At 40.1% G+C, this 24,680-nt stretch overlaps 1 protein-coding gene across 14 annotated transcripts in view; it reads right to left on the reverse strand.

Moving 5' to 3' along the window:
- Nucleotides 1-461: 461 nt before the first annotated feature.
- The window catches only part of LOC132142578 (histone acetyltransferase p300-like), a 43,488-nt gene continuing 19,269 nt past the window's right edge, over nt 462-24,680 (reverse strand). For 8 of the 14 annotated variants that reach the window (XM_059552567.1, XM_059552584.1, XM_059552558.1 and 5 more), the window contains exons 15-30: nt 24,329-24,556; nt 24,073-24,238; nt 21,930-22,081; nt 19,095-19,334; nt 14,899-14,987; nt 12,855-12,965; nt 12,668-12,724; nt 12,472-12,549; nt 9,104-9,171; nt 8,714-8,864; nt 6,412-6,558; nt 5,963-6,242; nt 5,561-5,728; nt 5,128-5,289; nt 4,758-5,039; nt 462-4,619 (exon numbers count right to left, since the gene is read on the reverse strand). In XM_059552567.1, the coding sequence (XP_059408550.1) occupies nt 1,593-4,619; nt 4,758-5,039; nt 5,128-5,289; nt 5,561-5,728; nt 5,963-6,242; nt 6,412-6,558; nt 8,714-8,864; nt 9,104-9,171; nt 12,472-12,549; nt 12,668-12,724; nt 12,855-12,965; nt 14,899-14,987; nt 19,095-19,334; nt 21,930-22,081; nt 24,073-24,238; nt 24,329-24,556 (5,406 nt within the window). In that variant the 3' untranslated portion in view covers nt 462-1,592. The remainder of the gene's footprint in view (nt 4,620-4,757; nt 5,040-5,127; nt 5,290-5,560; nt 5,729-5,962; nt 6,243-6,411; nt 6,559-8,713; nt 8,865-9,103; nt 9,172-12,471; nt 12,550-12,667; nt 12,725-12,854; nt 12,966-14,898; nt 14,988-19,094; nt 19,335-21,929; nt 22,082-24,072; nt 24,239-24,328; nt 24,557-24,680) is intronic. The other 6 variants (XM_059552656.1, XM_059552639.1, XM_059552609.1 and 3 more) reach the window with 3 other exon arrangements.

Raw genomic sequence — 24,680 nt, forward strand, 5'->3', positions numbered from 1 at the left:
TTCAGATTTCATCAAAAAAATCTTAATTTGTGTTCTGAAGATGAACAAAAGTCTTAAGAGATTTGGAAAGACAGCGGTAATTAATGACAATTTTCATTTCTGGGTGAACTAACCCATTAACCACTCAGGGAAAGACACTAAAACCACACTTTTACCAGGGAATCTCTACAGTTCCTTTTTATCACCTCTAGGTTGATTTGCAGGAGCAGCAGTTTCTTCAGCATTGGTCTGAACATCAACCGGCAATGACAGCTGGCTGATGAGTCAACTATGACCAGCCTAACAGCTCTTATTAACACATTTAACCAAACAAACCCAAATCCAAGAACACTGCCATTCTGCCAGAAGAAAGTGTATCTTTTGGAGTAAAATAAATAAATAAAAGATCAAAGCAGAAAGGCAAATGGTAAAAAAATTCCAATCTTTAAATTTTCCTCAAAAACAAATGACCAATAAATAAATTGTTATATTCATTTTATTAAAAAAAAAAAAAAAAAGTCCACAGTTTGTGTTTCCTTTGTACAGTACAAAATATTCAAATAAAACTCCCAAAGTTCAGAGCAAAGAAAATTCTGGAAGTGGAGGAAAAGTAGGTGTGGTACTGAAGGAGGATGAAAACAGTAAAATCAGTGGCTTGTCTCTCCTTCTCCATCGTTTCACTGCACCATACAGTTCATATGTGAAACACTGCTCAATATGATATTGGCGAGAGCAGAACAACTCCGGCACCACATCCAAATACATACACACACAAATACACACAAAACGTTCATCCAACCAGTACAGACACCTCCACTATCCAGTAAGTCTTATAAGGAGTGCACAAACATTCTGAGGGTGGGTGTGTGCGTCTACGAACTTATCCTGTTGCAAAAGAAGTGATGTCCAATAGAATTTCCAATATGGCATGAAATGAGATCCATTGGGCAGCAGAACGCACACCAAACCCGATCCCCCAACACTGTAATTTATATTATACTCAATAACCTAAATCTCCAGCTTAAGGAAAGGAATAGCTCCCCATTTTAATATGTATTAACAAAAATATATTCTATCTGAACTGTAGCAGTCTCTGGGAACACACGAACAAAATCCATCATGACAACAAATGAAAAAGCTAGAATAAATAAAATGAAAAACTCAACATTTACAAGGAAGATATGCATGATGTTCCAATAATTATAATAATATAGGCATCACAACGTTTGAAATGTTCCATATGACTCTGTAAAACACATAACAGAGACTGGTACATGGTGGAACAATATATAAAAAAAAGTTCTTAATCATTTGCGCTTTAATTTTATACCACTTTTAAAATCTTAAAAAATATCTCTTGGAAAAGGAAAAGTACTCCCCAGGACCTGACGTTGAAAATATTACTTGTGGTTTGTTCTGAGGCTGAGAAAAAATCCTCTCTATGTACACAACTGGCAAAATAAAAAGAAAGTAAACACCCCCTCTACTTATTTGCTATCTCTCTAGGCGGGTCCATTTTCAAAGCATTTATGATGAAAAACACTAAACTCATCCTTGTAGTATAAAAAAAATCTAACACTGTCTCTGGTGAGGTTTTGTGAATTCCGTAATAACTATAGGTCTAAAGGGTTATTCATATTAATGGCAAGGTCCTGGCCACTAGGGGGCAACATATCATTCGCTCCAGGTCCATGGAGTCCTGCCAAGTTACTGAGTTGAGACAGCATGGCGTTCTGATCTGCACCAAATCCACTTGGGTCCTTAGAGTTGTGCTGTGGCTGTTGGGGAGGAGGAGGAGGTGGAGCCATGCCTGAGTGATGCTGCTGAAGGTGGGTGGGATGCGGAGAACCTGTTTGGGTCTGAGGCGTGATGTGGTGAGGCGAGGGCTGTGGTTGCAGGCGCGGGGATGGACTTGAGTGAGGTGGCTGGGACTGGGGTCGCGGGGAGGGCTGTGGGGAACAGACCTGGTTGCTGAGGGTGGATGGGAGCTGTTGGCCCTGCAAGTGGGGCGATTGAGACATCTGATGCTGCTGCGGGCTCATGGGATTGTTCTGCTGTGCTGGTGAGGTGCCACTGAGATGTTGCTGCTGTTGAAGCATACGTTGATGCAAGGCCTGTTGCAATAACGCCTGTGATGTCTGAAGACCGGGACCTCCTTGTGTGGGCTGTGGACCTCCTCCATGCCCCACATCAGGACCTTGCGATGCTGCATTCTGCTGCTGTTGCATCTGTAGCTGGTGTTGGGGCGAGTGAGACATCTGATGTTGCTGCGGGCTCATGGGGTTGTTTTGCTGTGCCGGTGAGTTGCCACTGAGATGTTGCTGCTGTTGAAGCATACGTTGATGCAAGGCCTGTTGCAATAATGCCTGTGATGTTTGTAGACCGGGACCTCCTTGTGTGGGCTGTGGACCTCCTCCGTGCCCCACATCAGGACCTTGCGATGCCGCTTTATGCTGCTGTTGCATCTGTAGCTGGTGTTGCTGTGCAAGCCTCTGTTGCAAGGCAGCTTGCTGTTGCGCAGGGTTGCCTGGAAAATTCTGCTGCTGGCCAGGTTGCACACCTTGTAGCGGTTGACCACCTGGCCGTACTGGCATGTTACCCTGCTGACTCATGTAAACTTGTTGCTGTTGGAATGCTGCGTGATTACTCATTTGTTGCTGCTGCTGCTGTTGTTGTTGCTGTTGTTGTTGCTGCTGCTGAAACTGTAGTTGCTGTTGTCTTCTCATGACCAGATCTCTAAACTGTGGATTCATGTTGGCCATGTTTGGAACCCCCTGACCCTGAATTCCTTGCTGCTGCTGTTGTTGTTGTTGTTGCTGCTGCTGCTGCTGTAATAGCGGCCGCTGTTGCATTTGCTGCTGCTGTTGGAGCTGCGGAAGTTGAGTTTGAATGTTAACACCCTGTCCAAGGTGCATGCCAGTATTGACACCTACTGGCTGGCCTCCCATAGGTCCTGGCCCACCCTGTGGTAAAGCGGGGCCACCTGTACCTCCTTTATACTTGTGAACCCGCTGCTTGATAAATGCTGCCATAAGTTGTGGGTTAGACCGAAGAATATTAAGGACTTGCTGCTGCTGTAGAGGAGAGCTTGGAGATCGCAGAGTCTGCAAAAGATCCTGCAGGGCTCCCTGAGGCAGATTGCCAGCTGCTGCTCCACTTGCTACGCCACTCTGCAGACCAGCCTGCACCATACTCATCAAGGCGTTTCGATTCAGCATTTGGGATGCTTGCTGTTGTTGCATTTGTTGTTGCTGCTGCTGCTGCGGAGAGGGCTGCATTGCAACCATTCCCGGTCGAGCCATCATGGCAGGCCTATGCTGGGCTGGCATAACCTGCCCTGGCCACTGTTGCTGCTGAGGCTGAAGTGGGGGGTTCATTCTCGGCTGCTGTAGATGCATTTGTGGTAGCATTTGGCCTTGCACAACTGCCTGTTGGGGTTGCTGCTGCTGCATGGGCCCAGCTCCAACCATAATTCCCTGAGATCCTTGCTGCTGCTCCATCTGCACTCTGTTACCTGATGCTTGTGCCTGCGAGGCTATTCCTTGTTGCCCTACCATGCCAATCCCAGGGTGGGCTACTCCCATCTGTCCCTGTGGCTGCTGATGGTGCTGCGGCATCATGCCAGCTTGTGCAGCCTGCCTTTGTAGCATCTGAACCTGTGCCATCTTTCGCTGTGCATCTGCCACTTGCTGGATCTTCATGGCTATTTCCACAGCTGCAGGCGGAGGACCAGAAGGTTGCTGTTGCTGGGACATAGGTGTTGTGCCTGGATTGTTGGGGAGTTGAGGAGGAGTTGCAGGACCAAGGCTTGGCTTACCCTGCGACTGTGAATTTGGGGAAGGACCTGTGGAATGGGGACCATATTGATTGTGTGGATGCGATAGTTGTCCCACAGGTTGTTGAGGAACCATTTGTTGCTGCGATGAGGCCACCATCCCGCCTGCACCTGGCATCTGCTGAAACTGGTGGTGGACAGGATGCTGAGGAGGCTGCTGGGGAGCTCCAGATGGGACTCCAACCACACCAGGTTGGGGCAGAGACGTAAGGTTGGGTGTCAGCTGTGTGGGCGTCTGAGGGGTTGCAGGTTGTGTACCGACCGAAGTAGGTGTGCTAGGACCTGTGGCCCCATTATTGCCAGGGGATGGAAGACCTCCAGGAGGCCCACCGCCACATGGTGGTGGCTGCCCTACTCGCTGCATGGTGGCCATACGTCTACGCAGCATTTGCGCTTGTTGAAGCCGGTGTTGCAGCTGCTGCTGACGAAGCTTGTGCTTGATGTTGAGACAGAAGGGCACAGGACACTTGTTTTCCTGGCAGTGCTTAGCATGATAGCAACATAGTGCAATTAGTTGCTTGCAGATGGGACAGCCACCATTAGTCTTCCGTTTGCAGCCCTTGGTATGTTGCACTACTCTCTTCATCTTCTGGCAAGATGGCAAAGAGCAATTAGCATTGCGACACTGGCATGCATGCACCAGTGACTGAATGCAGCGTTGGATGCTTAGACGACGCGAGTCACCAGGGTTCTGAGTGGAGGCTGCAGCTTGGTTGTTGCTCTCGTCATCAAGACCAAGTCCAAGTTTATCCATCTTGTGCTCATGGCCCTTAGTGTTGTAGCAAGTGATGCAGAGATCATAATCCTACAAAAAAAAAAAAAGAGAGAGAAGGGTTGAAAAAGTTGCTCAGTGTTTTTATCTAAAAAACATGCATCACAGCATTTTTAAAAACCCTCTTCAAAGACATACCAAGTATCTTACATCCCACATGGCATTTCTTACCTCACAAACAGTGCAGTGAAAGCGGGTCTCAACGTGGTGCTTGCATTCATTGCACGTGTAGACGAAGCGGTCCTGGCTCTGATTATGCAGTTCTACTAGCATACACATTGAGCTCCATTTTGCCCGCCTCAGCGAGCTGAATTCAAGGTGCTTGTCTCGTGCAAGAGTTAGGAAAGCATCTCTTCCGTCCATCAGATCGCAGGCCATCAGGGGGTCAGGGTCCAAAATGGGTGGAAGGGAATTGACAGAAGGGCCAGCAATGAGACGGATGACAAAGAAAACCTTGAAATTAAGCAGAGTGTAGACATTTGTGAATTCAGTCCATACATGTAAATGACAAATGCTTCAAATGTTATTGGGAGCTACATACCTCTTTGTGTTTCTCCATCGTAGCATAGAGTTTCTGGGATAGATCATTTGAGACATTTGGCATGCCCGGTTTCTTTTTATTGGCTCGGCTCAAGCTGCCCTTGTTCTTGCTAGTCTTCTTGCTGTTCTTTTTTTTGGCATTCTTGCTGTCACCATTAGTAGCCTGGACAGTCAAAAACCATTCATCTTAAGCATCGTTATAATAATTAGGTTTTAAGAATACATATTAAAGCAGCTGCACTAGAATGAATTTTACCATCAAGTCAGAAACAAGAAAGGACAGTAGCTGTCTTAAAGCCCAAAGGATGTGTTAAGTTTTTCTAGAAGTACTTTTTAAAGTTACTTGGCTTACACAACAAATGTTTTCCTTTGGCACTTGAGTATGTTTTCCCCTAGTACAAAATTGTTACAAATCATTCAAGTCAATTTCTCACCTCAATGCTTTCACTAGAGGTGTTGTTTTCCTCTCTCTTCCGTTCTTCCTCCTCCTGTTCCAACTCTTTAATGCTCTCCTCCAAAACATTAGGCCAGAAATCACCCTCAAAATATGGGAGCTCCTTCGCACTGGTCAGACGATCCTCTGTTGCCTGCTTAAAAATGTCCTGGGTGAGGAGAAACATGAAATAGTTAAAACATTGCTGTCAACAACAAGCCAAACAAGGGAAAAGACTATAGTGCTGTATGCTGATTACTGTCGGCCAAAGTATAGCTGTCACTATTGTTGTCACCGTACCAAAATTTCAGTATTCGGTACCGATACCAGTGAAAATCCACGGTTCTCGGTACCAATTTCGGTACCAAAGCAAAACACAAAAATATGCTAATAAAAAAAGTACCTTGTAGTCATGTATAATTCTCTCAGCTACTGCTTTGTCAAGCATCTTCTTGTACCACTCTTGTAGGCGTTTAGGTTTGGGAATCTTCTGATCTGATGGATGGCAGTGGAAGATGTAGTCATCACCTTCACTTGGAGGACAAGCCCAGATGTGGCCAGTGACAAACCCCATTTTTTTAACATACTCCAAGTATCCAATTAGGATCTCATGATAGACCCCGGTTCTCAGGTGACGGGGTTGGAAAAAGTGTACACTGTCAAGGTAGGAGATGTACACACGTCTGCATGGAGAGAGAGAGAGAGAGAGAGAGAGAGAGAGAGAGAGAGAGAGGCAGAGGATATTGCAAAGTTACTTTTTGTTTTTTCAGACCCTCTTGTAATGTTATCCACATGAGGGAAATTCTGTGTGTGCCTGAAGATGTGTGATTGTGTGTCTTTGTTATTTTTAACCTTTGATTGGGTGGAGGGCAGTCTGAGCCATATTCTTGCACATGCATTCCAAAGAAGCAGACCTCTGTCCCATCAATATCTTCAAATCCAAACAGAGCTTTTGTCCTGTACGGGAATGACTCTGACATCTCTCCGCTATCAACAAACCTGTAAAAACGAAGTAAATTCTTTAATCTTTTCATGATGTCCATTAAATTTTTTTTTTTTAAAGGAAGTTTTAATTATTTGTACAGCTTCAGAATCAAAGATCCATTCATCAATACACTTAGCAATAGCAGAGTTTGTGTAATATATTGATCCAATGTTGTTTTCTCTTCCTCCTAAAGTCCTTTCAAAGTCAAAACACCTTGAAGTCATTCATGGCATTCAATGTCTATTTACAAAACCGACTGATGGTGAAGCAATGCAGTCATGTTCAGGGTTTAGAACAATTTTACTTTATGCAAATGAGCAACAAATCAATGAGACTGACTACCAATGTGAGTGAAAAAGACATCCCAAAATGCAAAAGTGATGCGTGAGCTGTCTCCTCGGAGATGCTGTACTTGAGTGCAAGCAAGATAAAGATGTTATTGTTTACTGCAAGCAATTCATCTGCCCACATACATCAATATAATAAAAAAAAAAAAGGAAAAGCGTGGGCATTCCAAGAGTTTGAATCATACAATATAATAATTGTTCATGTTCATGATAATCGTTTGAGTGCTAACGATGAATTATACAGGGGTTAAAGCAAAAAAAAAAAAAAAATCCTGAGCCTGAACTTTTTTCCCCAGGGGTTGGGGGTTGCGGGGGCAGACACATACAAAGGGTTATTTGACAAACGAAAAATAACATTATTTGAAAATGATTTCCCTACAGGCTCAGACTACAGATTATGGTGGGATATTTGAAACAGCAATAACAAGAAAGTTTGTTTTATGGTGCAAACACGTGTAACATTTAGGATGCTTTTGATATCTAGTTTTGCTGGCAAGATTTGTCCTTGACAGGGTACAAGATGACCTATAATCTAAAACATGAAATTGTTTTTCAAAAGGAAATAATGGTAAATTAAATACTAGGAAATATAAAATGTAAAATAGGAAATATACAAAGACAGTATGCTACAGAAAACTACAGATCAGTTCAATTAATTACAACAAAAACATTAAAATGGTCCAAGAACTGATAACTTAAACAGGGCTCGTACAGATACTGCTAAATAAAATTCCAGGACTTTCAAGGACTTGCACTACTTTTTTTGGTTTTCAAGGACTAAAATTAGATCTTACTTATCAATCAATATTGTTATTATCTTTCAAACTCTAATAAATAAACTTATAAAACAAAATGGTACAAATAAAGTGCAGCATATGCACAGAGTGCAATGACTGTGGCAACTTTAACATCTGAAAGAATACTATGGCAAAATTATTGCTTTCCTTATTCAAACTGATTTTTTTTTTCATGAATATATGATTGACCTGAAGAATGAAAGCTGTATCGTATCATACACTTGGAAATGTACTGGAAACAACAGGGGTGTGACAGTGCACTTAGGGGAGACAAAATGCAGATACTTGGTTCAATAGAACGAGACAATGTTTTAATACTTCAAGAAATTTTCAAATTACAAAATATGTCTTTTAAAACACAAAAAGCAAAGAATGCTGTTGTATTAAAAAAAAAAAAACTAATCTAGGGATTAACTAATGATTATTTGGCTAATCAAGGAATCTACTTTATTTTGACAAGTGAGTAATCAGATTTTTTTTAGGAATACAAATAGAACCAAGTCAAAAACAGGCTTTAATATGAATGTCTTTTTATATATAGTAATGATGAGACAATAATAATTAGCCTCAAATAAAGTATCAAAAAGTACATGGTTTTATTGGACAGCACTGTTAAATATATAATGTAATATATGCCTATGTTATAACAAATACCTGCAGACGGCGCCAACAGCCTGTTGATGTTTCATGTGATTCATTGAGTTTAAAACCATTTAATTTTAATATTTGGCCACATGCAAAGTCAGACTCTTTTATTTTGAAATTGTGATGTACAACAAATCGCAAATTTAGAAATATGTTGATGTATTCTCCTGTGTTAGGGTTCCCAGAGGAACGTTAAGCAACCCAAACTTACCACATATGCAGAGGAAGAGTTTAGCCCCTTTCACACATACAGTCTTTACTGGTAAATTACCAGTAAGAGATCATGCGTAATCATCTTAATTACCAGTAAGTAACCAAATTCAAAGGCCCCCAAACTTTAAAATGAACAACATTTCAGAATATACTGCTCAGTCTCTCACCTAGACTTCATGCCAGGTTTGACCTCCACCACTTTATCAGAGACATGAACCACACGGATGGTGACATCACCGGTTTCTGGATGACTCTGGCGCTTCAGGTACTCATTCACTCGTGTCTCCAGGAAGTTACCAAGCTTTGTCTGAGGAAGTCCTGGAATAAGGAGAAAGAAATGTATAAAAGTATAAAATAAATAAATAAAATAATGCAACCATGGCAGTTTACAATAAATTATGACAATTTATTAACATACAACAGTGCAACACACCATATTCACTCTCAAGATCTGACATTAAAACTTTTGATTACAGGGCTCTCAGAAATACTTGTTTCTAATTAGTCAAGAATGGAATTCCATGCTCAAAGTTATTTTAAAGTGCTTAACCACATACTCTTTGCATTGTATTTATTCTCCCTCCTTGTTGCATTGGCCTTTTTCAGACAGCCATCACAAACAAACCTGATTGAAAGAAAGAAAGAGCAGGATATTTGGAAACAGAGCATTACATTTCTGGATATGTGGTTAACTTGCATTTATAGATACAATACAGAATAGTAATAATCCAAAAGTAGTAGTAACAGGGCATTAAGTTATCCTACATCTTCCATACTTTAAATTGTCACTGAAAAACATTACATGGAATGGAAAAAAAAAATAAAAAAAAATAAATATATATATATATACACACACACACACGCTAACAATTTATTTCAGTAATTCAACTCAAATTATGAAACTCATGTATTAAATCAATTCATTGCACACAGACTGAAGTAGTTCAAGTTTTTGGTTCTTTTAATTGTGATTATTTTGGCTCACATTTAACAAAAACCCACCAATTCACTCAACAAATCACAATATCGTGACATGCCGATCAGCTAATCAACTCAAAACACCTGCAAAGGTTTCCTAAGATTTCAAATTTGTCTCTCAGTTTGGTTCACTAGGCTACACAATCATGGGGAAGACTGCTGATCTGACAGTTGTCCAGAAGACAATCATTGACACCCTTCACAAGGAGGGTAAGCCACAAACATTCATAACATTCATTGCCAAAGAAGCTGTTCACAGAGTGCTGTATCCAAGCATGTTAACAGAAAGTTGAGTGGAAGGAATAAATGTGGAAGAAAAAGATGCACAACCAACAGAGAGAACCACAGCCTTGTGATGATTGTCAAGCGAAATCGCTTCAAGAATTTGAGTGAACTTCACAAGGAATGGACTGAGGCTGGTGTCAAGGCATCCAGAAGTGTCAAGGAATTTGGCTATAGTTGTCGTATTCTTCTTGTTAAGCCACTCCTGAACCACAGACAACGTCAGAGGCATCTTACCTGGGCTAAAGAGAAGAAGAACTGGACTGTTGTCCAGTGGTCCAAAGTCCTCTTTTCAGATGAGAGCAAGTTTTGTATTTTATTTGGAAACCAAGGTCCCAGAGTCTGGAGCAAGGGTGGAGCCCAAGCTGCTTGAAGTCCAGTGTTAAGTTTCCACAGTCTGTGATGATTTGGGATGCAATGTCATCTCCTGGTGTTGGTCCATTGTGTTTTTTGAAAACTAAAGTCACTGCACCCGTTTACCAATAAATTTTGGAGCACTTCATGCTTCCTTCTGCTGTCCAGCTTTTTGAAGATGCTGATTTCATTTTCCAGCAGGATTTGGCACACTTCCAAAAGCACCAAAAGTTGGTTAAATGACCATGGTGTTGGTGTGCTTGACTGGACAGCAAACTCACCAGACCTGAACCCCAGAGAGAATGTATGGGCTATTGTCAAGAGGAAGATGAGAAACGAGACCAAACAATGCAGATGAGCTTGAAGGCCACTGTCAAAGAAACCTGGGCTTCCAGACCACCTCAGCAGTGCCACAAACTGATCACTTCTATGGCACGCCGAATTGAGGCAGTAATTCAAGCAAAAGGAGCCCCTACCAAATATTGAGAACATGTACAGTAAATGAACATACTTTCCAGAGGGCCAACGATTCACAAAAATGTTTTTTCTTCATTGGTCTTATGAAGTATTGCAAGTATTCTCTAAACTACTTCAGTCTGTGTGCATTTAATTTATTTAATAGACAACTTTTACAATTTGAGTTGAATTAATGAAATAAACGAACCTTTCCACAACATTCTAATTTATTGAGATGCACCTGTATATATAGATATATATATAGAGAGATATATATAGAGAGATATATATATATACATACACGGTCTGGGTGATATATCTAATGATATGATCATGCGCATTTAGTTAGTAAATCTGGTTCCGTGATTACCGCTAAATCGCCATCACCTGCTTTTAAATGGAGCGGCATTTAATAGACAGAACCGTAGATCACTGACAAGCTACGCAATATTGCGTTCATTATTGCAGATGAATCGCCTTTGATAATGAACATGATATTTCGTAGCTTGTCAGTGATCTACGGCTCCGTCTATTAAATGCCGCCCAGCCCTAGTGTGTGTGTGTGTGTGTGTGTGTGTGCGTGTATATATATCTACATATATACATACACACACACACATATTATTATTGTTTTATAAAATTTAATTTTTTTCCCAAAATGCAATAAATCCATGATACCTTTTTTCTCAAGATGCAATAAATCCATTGAATCAATATGAAAGCTATTTTACGTAAACCATGAAAATACACAACATAGTAAGTTGATCCACATATGACAGCCTCTGAACTTGGTCAATACTAATTATAATATAATCAATAATTATATACAGGCACTGGACTAAAAATACATTCATCAGTCATCGCTTACAAAATGAATTCAACAGTTCATCTTGTTAATGCTATAAAATTAATTACTGAAATCAAAGAAAATTTCGTCATGAACAAGAACATGAACAATATCACATTAGACCACAGAAATTCCAAAATGAGATTTCCCTTACATTCAACTTCCAAACGTGCATTCATCTTTGCCATGTTACATTCATTTAGTGGACTAGTGCTATGTACTGTATTAAAGACATAAATGGCATTAATAAAAACACTAACACTGACAAGCTACGCGATATCACGTTCATAACCGAATGTGATTCATCTAATGAATGCGATACAGTGTAGTCTGTCAGTGATCTATGGCTCTGTGTATTAAATGTCACTCCATCTGGAAGCACATGATGGAGATTTACTATTAATCACAGAACTGGCTTTACTGATGAGATGCGCATGACAATCACATGCAAATTATCGTGCAGCCCTTGTTTGTTGATCACAAAGTACAAAAGACAAGGAATAAAACTAAGATGTGGAGTGTATTCAAAGTGCAGCCATTACGGTCTAGGGTGCATGGAATGGTGTGCTGTGATTGGTTGAGCGGACATATGACATTCGGCCAAAAATGGGAGACTGCACTTGTCGAATTTTGGACAAAAAGGGAGAAAGCATGACCTAATAACTATGAATATCGCAATTTGGGTAAAATTAAAAATGTACTTTTCAATACCGACCAGAAACAATACTGATTTTGATATATATACACACACACACACACACACACACGTACATCATACATACATACGTTTTTATGTATATATATATAAAAGGGGAAATATATTTATCAAGAACTATAAATAACATTTATACAATGTTATTTTGTTCATTTAATATTTATTGTTTTAAATGCATGAATCAGGGTTGTATTTAAAAGGAAAACCCTTACATTCACTTACACCCTACCTTTAAGCTTTATTTTGCAGTAGAATGTGCCACATAAAAGTGTGCTCAAATAAAAGTAGCTCACCCTGATGGCCATATGGTTTCATTGTGCAAAGCGCATATCTGATGCATTTTTCGACCACAATCACCACATTCCAACAGTCTGAGGAGGAAGAACAGAAAACAAAGGTCAGACGATGACAGCAAATCAGCAGCTCGATTTAAACTTCAGAACAAGCGAATCGAGATGACACATTTGGAGGGAGAAATTGTGTACATACAGTTCAGGGTCGAGGGTGTCATTCTTTTTCCTTTGAAACTGATCTTTATTGATGGACCTGAGGAGAGAAAACGAGAGGCAGAGAAGAGGAAGCCGCCCAATCGAGTGGGTCGTGAGAATCACTGAACAAACGCTCTCCGGAGGAATAGCATCACAACAATAACACAAACTTTTAGACTGTTACTCACGTTTGAGGCTGGGTCGGATCATCCCCCAGGGATACGTTCTCCCCCTGGATTTCGTTGAAACATTTCTCACAGAAGTGGTACCTGTCAGCAAGAAGCCCATATTTGGGTGAACTAGACCGTTCGCCAAGAGCACAGCCAATCATAGTGAGGGCACGCGGACGCAGCCACCAATCAGAGCAGGGCAGGAGACAGGCACACAGGAGAAGGCAGGTTCGTCGCCAGGAGCAGCCAATCATGAAGCAGGTTTTTTGTGTGGGCAGATTGATTGATTGGTTGCGTGTAAATTTCGGAGCGGATGATTGGTCACATCAAAGCAGGCCAATGCAGACATCACAAGCGTTAAAAAAGGAGGGAGAGAAAGGGACGGGGGAGGAGGAGGAGGGCAGAATGAATATTTTAAAAAAGTGCGAGAAACAAAACCGTTATGAGGGACAAAGAGCTACATGTTGGACAGGTGGAGGGGTGGGTCAGATTTAGAAGAAAATTAAACCAAAAGAGAGAGCAGGAAGCCGAGGCAAAAGCACAGACGGTCTCCCTCGCGCCCGCTGAGCTCTAAAACAACCGTGACGCCCAGAGGAGCGAGGGACAACAATGGACTGAGTGAACGAACCGAAGAGAAGAATGAGAACAGGAACAACAGAGACCCATCATCCTTTCAGGATATTTTAAAGAGGGTCCCAAGATTCGCTACTAAAACAACGTGTGACAGATAAACAGTTAGTACGCCCTGTAGTTGGCAGCATGAATAAAGTCTTAACCTATTTTGAAATACTGTACTTTTAGTCAGTACACTTTGGGTGAATCTCATAAAACATTTCCAGGTCATAATTTACCCCAAAAATAATGTTCCTTCCAAAAAGCAACTGTAAGACCACTGATATCTGACATTATCATTTTACTAAATTCTTTATTTAAATGCAGCTTAAAAGGCATTACAAGAATAAGAAAAATATATAACATATTATATAAGGTTACTTTCCCATTTGTTTATTTTTTATTACCATATGTTGTCATAATATTTTGTTTTTAATACATGGTAGCAATACTAATACTATAATTATTGACTTGGTGAGTTTTATGTAGCTTTTATGCAACAAATGTAAGGTTCAGATTAAGTCTAAGGTTGCCAAAGTTATACAAACACTTAAGCTTTGTTTACACCAAAAGCTCTGATTCTGGTTAAAGTCTTTGTCACCCTATGTAAATAAGAGTTCTGCTGTTAGGATCGAGGATGATGTAACTCAGAAAACTGGCAATGATTTTCACTAACTCATTAGAGGAAGAGCACTGCAATCGTTTTGCTTCCTTATTAGCACTTTGTTATATTGTGTTTGTAGCTACCAACTGAGGTAATCCACACAGATACTTGCCAACACACCTGTTAATTGTAAGTACAACAACAAAACACAACTGGAATCAAAAATGCAGACCCTCTTTAAAATGGCCGTTTAAAATCAGAGATGTGAAATGTGGTCTTATTTTGCCACCGAAAGTCAAATCAACAGGCCCGATATTCAACAACAACACCCTGACGTAGGAAATGTGTGCTCACAGCAGGACAGCATTTACATTTTTACAAAGCACATGAAAACAGACCTCTTAAAAATACTCACCTCAAATTTTTTACATACAAATAAACAATGTAAACCAAATCTGAATGTGGCAGATGTAGTGGAGTAGCACAGTGTCTATTAGAGTCTTCAGAAAATCATTCTAGCACTGGGCCGCTTCACAGCAGAGCTTTTAATGCTGCCAGGCAACATCAAATTGATTTTAGGCTGAAATGCAAATGATCTACAATAGTTTGACGACATGCCTGATGGGGTCAGGCTATTACCCATCAGGCCACATTCACTATAATTATTCGTACAAATAAAACAGCTTGCTTATGTTTGTACGCATAATATGGACTCAATTTAAGTCACTTTGAACTGTCAAGTGGTTATTCTTACTCTAATATGACTGATAACTCTATTTTAATGGCTGTACTGCACAGTATTAAGCTATGGGTGTGTGTAGAGTGGATAGTGTGTATAATACTGACCTGTTCTGGTAACTGAAGTAAGCAGCATCTCGAGGGATGGTACACAGCTGTTTGCCATAGCAGCACAAAGTTTGCGGAGAAAACTCCAACTGAAAGAAGAAAAATAGGTATGGAGGGATTACAAGAGAAAGCAAGAGAGGAAAAGGAGAGTTGGGTAGCAATATCCCATTCGTTTTAGCATGAAATCACAATCTAATTCATAATGTGTCAAACACTACAACTAGTGGTGGAAAGAGTACTAATAAATTGTACTTAAGTAAAAGTATTGCTACTTATGGGATAATTAACTTGAGTACAAGTAAAGGTACTATGACTCAAGATTTAAAAAAGTAGTTTGCTGAAACACTTTGCTGAAAGTCCATTTGGACTTTCTGCACGAGAGCGCCCTCCTGCTTAGAGTATGAATTAAAACATGCACTGCGTGAGAATGTTTAACGCTCTTTAATGTCCAAATCGTCTCGTTTTGGATATGAATAAATCATCTGGTCATATATAGACTAATCTTGTTTATACTCCCATGAGCTCACATATCCAAAGCACGCACACAGAAAAAGTGATTTTAAATGCATTTGACTGACAGATAAATCATGGTTGATCGATCAGCCAGATGCACGTAAAATGCATGCGCTCCTATTTCAATGTTGTTGTTAATGTTGAGGTTATTTTAACTTCATACATTTAGTTTAACTGCACTAATAAAGAGGGCAATTTTTTTCCATTCAACTGAAGCATGTATTTTAGACACTTACATTGTTCTTGCTCCATCCATTCAATACCCACACCCTTCTAACAGAAGAGTTTCTATTAACTTATACTGCTGTGTAATATCGATGGTTTGAACCATTTCAGGAGCTGACAAAATTACAATTTAAAATCAGAGCATAGCTCACATTCACTAAAATATTGAAACGCTAATGATGCGGATTCAAAAATGACAACGCAGGCGTTTGATGGTCAAAGCATAGCATGGTTTGAACGGCCCGCCCCCGCAGCTGAACAGGAAGTTTTAATTGGTTTTCCACCCGAGTCAGACCTGTCTGTTATTGGCTGAAGCGCAGGGCTTTACCCCAGGAGTCTGAAAAGTGTCCATCAAATGCCGGCTCGCTCTTCTACATTGGTGCCACCTTTGTCAGTTTTTTATTTTGTACTTTGTGCTTTTGGAGAAAAATAAATGTAGCGAAGTTGAATACTTTATTCTACTCAATTAAAAGTACCACAATTTAATAATACTCAAAGTAGGAAAATGTACTACCAAAAACATTTGTAATTGGTTACTTTCCACCTCCAACTACAACTTAACTGTGTTAAAATCACTGTAATAAGTGTTTTGCTGCTTTTATACATGAAAACAGTAAATGACAGATGACATTTCTTATTGTTGAAAAAGAATAATCTACAAAACTACAACAACATGTAGTAGTAGCAGTAGTTATAATAAAAAAAATTATTAACTTGTATCTGCTTCCTGAAAAGATAGTTGCTGTTGTAATAATAATAATAATAAAATATTATTAATAATAAATGTTGTACATGTAAGGAATAATTGACAACGGGCCATTGAATTATTAGAAAAGTATTATTTTTCTAATTCAACAGTCCAGTCAATTATTCTGCTTATACTACGGTTACCACACCTAAAGACATCGATCCAATGATTTATTTAAAGGGATTCGTCCGGTTTTTGTACTTAAATCGCTAATGTGAGTAGGACTATTTCTTCTGCATCTCATCCAATGCCTCTTTTGCTAGTACCAAAACGTCGTTTTAAAGCTGGTAACAGAGGCTTGAGCCTAGGGTGGCCAAACGTGCCATTTTCCCAGGACATGTCCTGGCCAGGATTTCTATATTGCCTAAAATATCCAGGTTTTGGCTTTGGTTTCCTGTTTTCATACTTAATGACGGTAATAATCATTTGTCCAATAACATGCAGACATTGTACGTAATTGACCAATCGTGGTGCCTGAGAAGGTGGGATCTACAGAGAACGGTCAAAGCGATGCAAATACGTGTACATTTTAGTGTTGGACTGGAAGCAGCACTGAGCAGACCGATTGGTGTATGACATCAACGTACCTTGAGAGCGATTCAAAAGAACAAGAAGCCATCTGCTCTCTAGGGCTCTCACGGTACTTTATACAACAATTGGTCTGTGCAGCACAAACAAAGCCAAAACGTGGATATTTTAGGCAATATAAAAATCCTGGCCAGGACGTGTCCTGCGAAAATGGCACATTTGGCCACCCTACTTCTGCAGCAGCGTCTCTAAACAGCGCTGTTATTACATCGCTAGTAGGAAATGTAATGTGTAGCCTTTAAGTTGCTACACTATATAGGCTAACTGATAAAATTGTCAGGGCAACGCTGACAACACCTTTTTGTGCAAACTGCGTGACCATTATTACTGTTAACTATGCGAAGTGATATGGAACTGTAATGCGGTCAGGAGAGCTGCCAGGAACTACGTTCGCCGTGTATTTCCCAGAAAATAATTGCACGCCTCAGAATATTCGTCAGCCAATCAGATTCAAGCATTCAACGGCCCCGTAGTATAATAATATTTAATACAAATACATTAAGTATTATATGGTGATATTATAATTATTTTTACTAAATAAATAAAGTATTTTAATACATATTTAACAAAACATTTAACATGCTGGAATTTTTCTTCCTATTAACAGTTCTATTGTTAAAGAAGTTTGGTATTAAAAGGTAGCGCATTATAATTAGGGCTGGGCAATTTAACGTGTTATTGTCGCGTAAAAGCATTAATTAATGCCGACAATTTTCTTATCGTGCATAAAAATAGTTATTATTATTATTTTGAAAGTCCGTAGCTCACTGGCTCTGAAATGGGAAGTTTCCGATAACAGGTGAATAAAAGAAAAATAATTACTTTATTCAACATTTTGTCTCCTCTGTGTCACTCCACGTCACTGTAGTGCCATTTTTGCGAATATGAGCCGAACGCAGGCAGCGTGCACTCTTCTTTTTCAGCCATGATACAGGATGCGCAGTTTTCTTTCAAATCAAAGGGTAAATACATGTAGAAAACGTATCCTTGTGGCACGGCTGACATAGAAAAGCATATGCTGCCTGTGTACTGCCTGTATACTGCCTGTTCAAATTGTTGAATAAAGTTGTTCTTTTTGTTTTATTCGCGTACAAAAAGTAATCTCATCGCTTCATAACATTACGGTTGAACCACTGATGGCAGGTGGACTATTCTGACGATGTTTTTCATATTTTTCTGGACCTTGACAGTGTAATTTACTTGGCAGTCTATGGGACAGTCACAAGCCTCCCGGTTTTCATCCAAAATATATTAAATTGTGATCCAAAGACGAACAAAGCCTTTACATGTTTGGAACGACATGGGGGTAAGTGATTAATGACAAAATTTTCATTTTGGGGTGAAGTATCTCTACTTTAAGTAGTAGTAATATTTAACATACATTTAAGGTACTAACTATACTGTTTGCTGAATAGACTGTTATAATATTATTCTCATATTGTTTAATACGTTTTTTTTATAATAGTTTATTACATTTCTTATAAATAAATTTACATTTAATACAAATAACTTTAGTATAATAAGGTATTGTGTTATAATTATTCTGAAAATAAAATCTGTATTTTTAATACATAGCATTTAACATGGTGGCATTATCATGATTATTATTATTATTATTAATAACAGTTCTATAGTTAAATTAGTTTGGCATTATATGGTTGTACAATGTAATTATTCTTAAGAATTATTCTTAGTATTTAACATACATTTAGTGTTCTAACTATACTGTTTGTTGAAATTGTTATAATAATAAGAGTTATATTGTTAAAAATGAGTATTATACGGTAGTATATTATAATTCTGTCTTAATAATAATAATAATATGTACCTAAACATACTTTTAAGGCACTCACTATATTGTTTGCTGAATTTATTGTTATTATTTATTGTTATAAAAAAAAATAATGGGATATTTTATTATTATTATTTAATTAACTACTTATATATATATATATATATATATATATAAAATAGTTAATTAAATAATAATAATAATTAAATAAGTTGTTTAGTGGTATACTTTGGTTACTTTAAAGCCAGTAAAATCTGATGGGTTGAGCAACATTCGTTTTAGAAATCTCATTGGTAAAGAAAACTAAACCAACAAACAAACACGGCTCACCTTCCTTCCACAGCAGTAGCCCAACTCCCGCATGACGGGGTCTATTTCCTGTTCAAACACCTCTGCCAGTTTGGAGCAGTATTTATACACCCGTGACGTCTTCCTGTTATACAGCCAGGCATTATTGAACATCAGCCACACGTCGTCCACGTACTGCCAGGGCTCCTGGTACTGACCCGTGTCCAGCTTACGCTTGATAGTGGACAAGTCCATGGGGTTCTTCACTATGTCAAAGTAGTCCTGGAGAACGGAGTCCAGATCGCAGATGAAGTTCATCATTAGGTGAAATGGAGTAGCAGTCGGATAGAGCGAGGGACGGTGGCCCGGCGGGTTGAGAGTCAGGGGGAGAGAAGAGGGTGCAGGGGGACAATGTTGAGCGCTGTAGAAGAGGTTCACATGCACAAACAGAGAAAAACGTAACAGACTCCCACTGCCTCGCTCAATTCTGTACCCTATTTCTCTCCTGTTCTCTCATACACACAAACACACACACAAATCTCTGGGCCAGCAGCAATGACGGCAGACATCTACTGATGAATTGGGGTGTGCAAATGTATATGGACATAACATGGCCTGATAGTAGACTGAATCATATTCAAAATGTCAAGAAAATTATATTTGGCATGTTGAGCTTATTTTTAAAACCTTCTTTAAATAAATGACAATTATACTTTATTGATAACTGACACCCTCATTATTAAAATTGTGTCTAATAGGAGTAATAAAATCCATCTAATAGAGCTGAGCTAACATTGGCTAACAATATTTATTTATTTATAACAATATACATGTTATATAGTTAACAAATGGAACCGTATTGTAAAGTGTTACAATAATGATAATGATAAGGAGTATTATATTTTTATCATCATCATTATAATTATTATAACAATTAAAATTATTAATATCATTTTTAAAAGAATTAAGCTAATTAAAAGAATTCAAAACTAATCCTAAAAATAAGCATTATGCAAAATATAATTATTATTTTTTCTTTTGATTTTGGCATTTCTCCATACTATTCACTTGTTAACCATTATGACTAATTTATTATTATGCTCTGTCATTATTTTTTATCTTGGAAACCGTATTCAAGAAAACATTTACTAATTTTAAATCCAGGCTTGGTGAAATAATGTCACATCTGGAAGAATGAATCCATTTGGCCAAAACGTCCAAATAAACTGCGGTTTCACAGGGTGATGTTGGCAGGGTAAGCGTTTAGGGTACAGTAAGCTGAGGTGAGCACAAGCAGGGCGATATTGAATTACAGCAGCAAAAATATGAGCGTTTACATCACAAAACACAGCTGGACTCGCTTCTTTAAAGTCCAACAGCACAAATCAAAGACACAGAAGAAACACAATCCTTCAGGTGTCAACCCCACCGTATTCAGGTTGTGTGTGACACAGAGAGTCAAACTATTTGGAATTGTCTTGGGATTCTTTATCAAAACTTTTGTTTTTAGGGAAATTTAGATTAAGGTTTGGGGTCACATCAAAAGATTTTAGATCTTGAGACTCTGCAGGGTGCCTGGCATCTGACAGATCTGCAGAACCATACATTAAAATATGAATATGTACAGCGATTACAATAATGGTTTAATAATCTCTTTACACAACCATATGCGTTCTCTGAGCAGATACGATGGGGACGACACAATGCCAGGACAAACTGAGGTGTTTCTAACAAACATACACTAATCTAAGACTAGTGAAGAGAGTAAACAAACCCATATAATTCTATTTTCAGGGTTTATTGTTTGACCAATTAATCATGGCTTTTTGAGTTGTCCATGATTAGGTTTAATACACATTTCAACTCTTTAATTTTTAGGTCAAACATCTCTCTCTTTGTTTGTAGCGTTTGCTTATCACACCTTAAATAGGGCCGGTGTCTCATTCAAACAAACCACTGATAAAGCAGCAAAATAACCAGAAAAGCAGGAAATTCATTAGAATTTTCGCCACTTGCTAAGAAACAGAATCAACTGATCCCATCATGCAACAGTGATCAGTGGAAGAAATATGGCTCCTTAACTTAAATGAAAGCAAGTAAATATATACCAATTATACAATCAGTAGAATTTCATCTGCTATGCTGGTTTTTGTTAAAATACTTGGCCATAACTCTAGGGAATGATGATAAAATCAGAATGAGGATATTATGGGTATAAAATAAAACAAGTGCGATGGTATGAAGCCAAAGTTTAGATAATGAAGTACACAAAGTTTAAGCAGACGAGAGCAAAAACAATACTCAATGCAAAAAATAATGCCAGCGCAGACTGTGAGATCTTTCAGAGCCATTTCATATTGTTGAGGCCAAATAACCAGCAACATTTAATACTTAATGCCAACTGAACATTTAATATAAAATAGTTAAAAGTAGCAGTTCATTTTCACTTAATAACTGATTTAATTAACTAAAATGTTCCATATTTGATGTATTCTAAAAACTACAATCCTCAGTTTAAATACACAGCATAAATAAAACTAGATAAAATTTAGAGCTTAAGTGTGTAATCTTTGGCATTAGCTACTGATTTGAATATGGTCTAACAAAATTCTCTCTCTATGTTTTGACAAGATGAAGACACAAAGCACAAGAACAGATGTTCATAAGTCTGCGCCGCCTTATATTCACTCATGCTTTCTGACAGAAACGCCACACAAGCAAGCTTGCAACATCTCTCTCACATCCAAACACAATGCACACAACAGCAGGCAGAAGAAAGAAAGAGAGGGGGTAAAGGTAAGAAAAAGAAGTCATGAGACTAGAACTGAAAAGTGCTAGGTTTTTGGTAGCATAATGCGTGCCAGCGCAGGCCCTTACCAGGTTAGTTTTGTTACTAGTTCGAATACGTACGGGTATTCCCAGTAACTGGGGGTTCACCGGCTGCCGGAAGGGCAGCGACTCTGGGTCCTGTCTGTACAGAGCTTCCAGAGTGGGCATTAAGGCCTGGCGGAGCTCGTCGGGTTTAAAGACTGATGGAGAGGAAGGAAATAAAGGTACCAGCGGAGTCAAGAATCAGGCACACATTCATATGAAAACCATGAGTACTCATTTCAAAGCAGTGTTTGTCCTTCATATTAAACTGAGGAAAAGAACAAGCTCCTGCTGATTCTAGATCAGAATTAGTAGATTTCATGCAATGAGAACTGATGATTTTGCCTACTTTTAGCACCATATACATTTAAATCACAAAATAAAACAACAGTAAATCCATTGCATGTTGTAAGGTGCCTTGGTTAATGACTGTATGCAAATTATATGAGAACATCTGCAGGTCATTAAAGGCGAAACATTGAAACACATGATTTCTGTGCCAAACACAATAAGAACATTTTTAACTTTAACAGTTATAAGCCACAATAAATCTATCAAATTGATCACATTGCACATTTTGATAGATATGAAAATCAGACAAAAAAGACGAAACGGTGTACTTAGAACTACAATCCCATGAAGCACTGGAGACATGTAAAACAACAAGCTTCAGGTTTAACTTCTCTGGGATGGTCTACCAAGGTTTTTTTATTATTATTATTATTATTATTATTATCATCATTATATCTTCATAGACAAAAAAGTAATTGTGACGAGTGGGGCGGGGCCGAGGGACATGGGAGCGAGGCCGGGGGAGTGATTGGAGATGAACTACACCTGTTCGTCCCACCGGTCTCGAGGCCCATGGAGGAGATGGAAGGATATAAAACTGGAGCGACGACAGTGAAGGACGAGAGAGGACCAGGCCTGGGCTTTTAGTTGTGTTTTGGTTTTTATTTTATGCGCACCAGTCGTCCGTGAGGGGCTGGTGCGCTGTTTTGTGTTTATTTTGTTATTAAAATGTTTTTGATTGTCCGCCGGTTCCCGCCTCCTTCTTCCGGATGAATATGAAGGTTGATATCGTTACAGTGGTGCCGAAGCCCGGGAGAAGGAGGGACGCGCTGCTGAAGATCCCTCGCCGCTGTGGTGAATCCGCGGTGCCATCGAGCTGGCGAGGAGTGTGCCGCCATGGACGCTCGAGGCGGTGGACTGGAGTGAGTTGCCGGGGACGGGCGAGCTCGCTACCGGCCGCCCACGATGTGGAGAGACGGCTGCCGTCCGTGAGGGAGCGGAGGAGTCGGCGCCGTTCGCCAGGTGGCCGGAGCCTGCTGCCTCCGCCGGAACGGGGAGGAGCAGGGAACGGGGGACTCCTGCCGGCTGCCCAAAACCGGAGGAGCCGTCGCCGTCCACCGGGCGGCGGAGGAGTGTCGTGCCGTCCGCCGAGGGCCGTCCAGTGCCACCGCCAGGCACCGCGGAGGAGATCACCCAGCTGGTGGAGGGCCGAGCAGCGGTGCGTCTGGGAACCGGAATTTTTTTTTTTTTTTTTCCTCTCTCCCCTCTCTCGTCTCTGTCGCTCCTCCTTCCATCTCCTTTTCTCTCGCCTCGCCTGTCCTACCCCCAGGTTCCCGCAGGTCCCCGGGAGCGGCCCCCGGGGGGGGAGTAGAGCGCAGTCTCGGGAGTACCCCCCGGCCTGCGAGGGGCGATGGGGGTATGTGACGAGTGGGGCGGGGCCGAGGGACATGGGAGCGAGGCCGGGGGAGTGATTGGAGATGAACTACACCTGTTCGTCCCACCGGTCTCGAGGCCCATGGAGGAGATGGAAGGATATAAAACTGGAGCGACGACAGTGAAGGACGAGAGAGGACCAGGCCTGGGCTTTTAGTTGTGTTTTGGTTTTTATTTTATGCGCACCAGTCGTCCGTGAGGGGCTGGTGCGCTGTTTTGTGTTTATTTTGTTATTAAAATGTTTTTGATTGTCCGCCGGTTCCCGCCTCCTTCTTCCGGATGAATATGAAGGTTGATATCGTTACAGTAATTTTTACATTGAAAAAAACCAACACCTTAAAAGGACAAAATGTAAATTAAATACATTTTTAATAAATTTTTCATGTAAAATGTCTCCATGAATGTGAGCGTCAGTTTGTTTTACCTTTCTTCTTGTTTTGTGTGTTTGCGGGAGTGCCGTTCGTTCCCGCAGCCTCTTCCTCTTTGGGTTCGGTTTTGATCTCTGGCTTCTTGTCCTCAGCTGTCGACCCAGTTGATGTTTCCATTGGCTCGGTCTTACATTCATCGCCTGCAGGCTCCTCCTTCTTTATCTGGCCGACCAATCAGAATAAGGTTAGAGACGGAATTTAAAAACAGAGGATAAATTTCAGGTTTAACCGATGTCAGGTTTTCCGACTCGCCTCTGGTTTCTCTTCAGTCTTAATCTCAGTCTGCATGGCAGCCATTTTCCCTGAGGCCTTATCCTCGGTCTCATTCTCATCCTCTTCTTCCTGTTGTTTGACCTCAGTTTTGGGGTCGAGCAGGGCAGGGGGCTCGGATGATGTCAGCTGCGAGCTTGGGTCAGCACTGCTGTCCGAGGCAGGAGTTGAGGCCTGACCGTCCGCTGTAAGAGATGACTTCTGGGATAGCTGAGGGGTGGGACAGAAGAGCAGTTTAGGAGAACGACCAATGGTGTACAAGAAAAAGGAACAGCCAAAAAAAAAAAAAAAAAACAGCTGATTCAAGAGAGAAGAGTAAACAACAAACAAAATG

This window comes from Carassius carassius, chromosome 1 (genome assembly GCF_963082965.1).
Source record: "Carassius carassius chromosome 1, fCarCar2.1, whole genome shotgun sequence".
Lineage (NCBI taxonomy): Eukaryota > Metazoa > Chordata > Actinopteri > Cypriniformes > Cyprinidae > Carassius > Carassius carassius.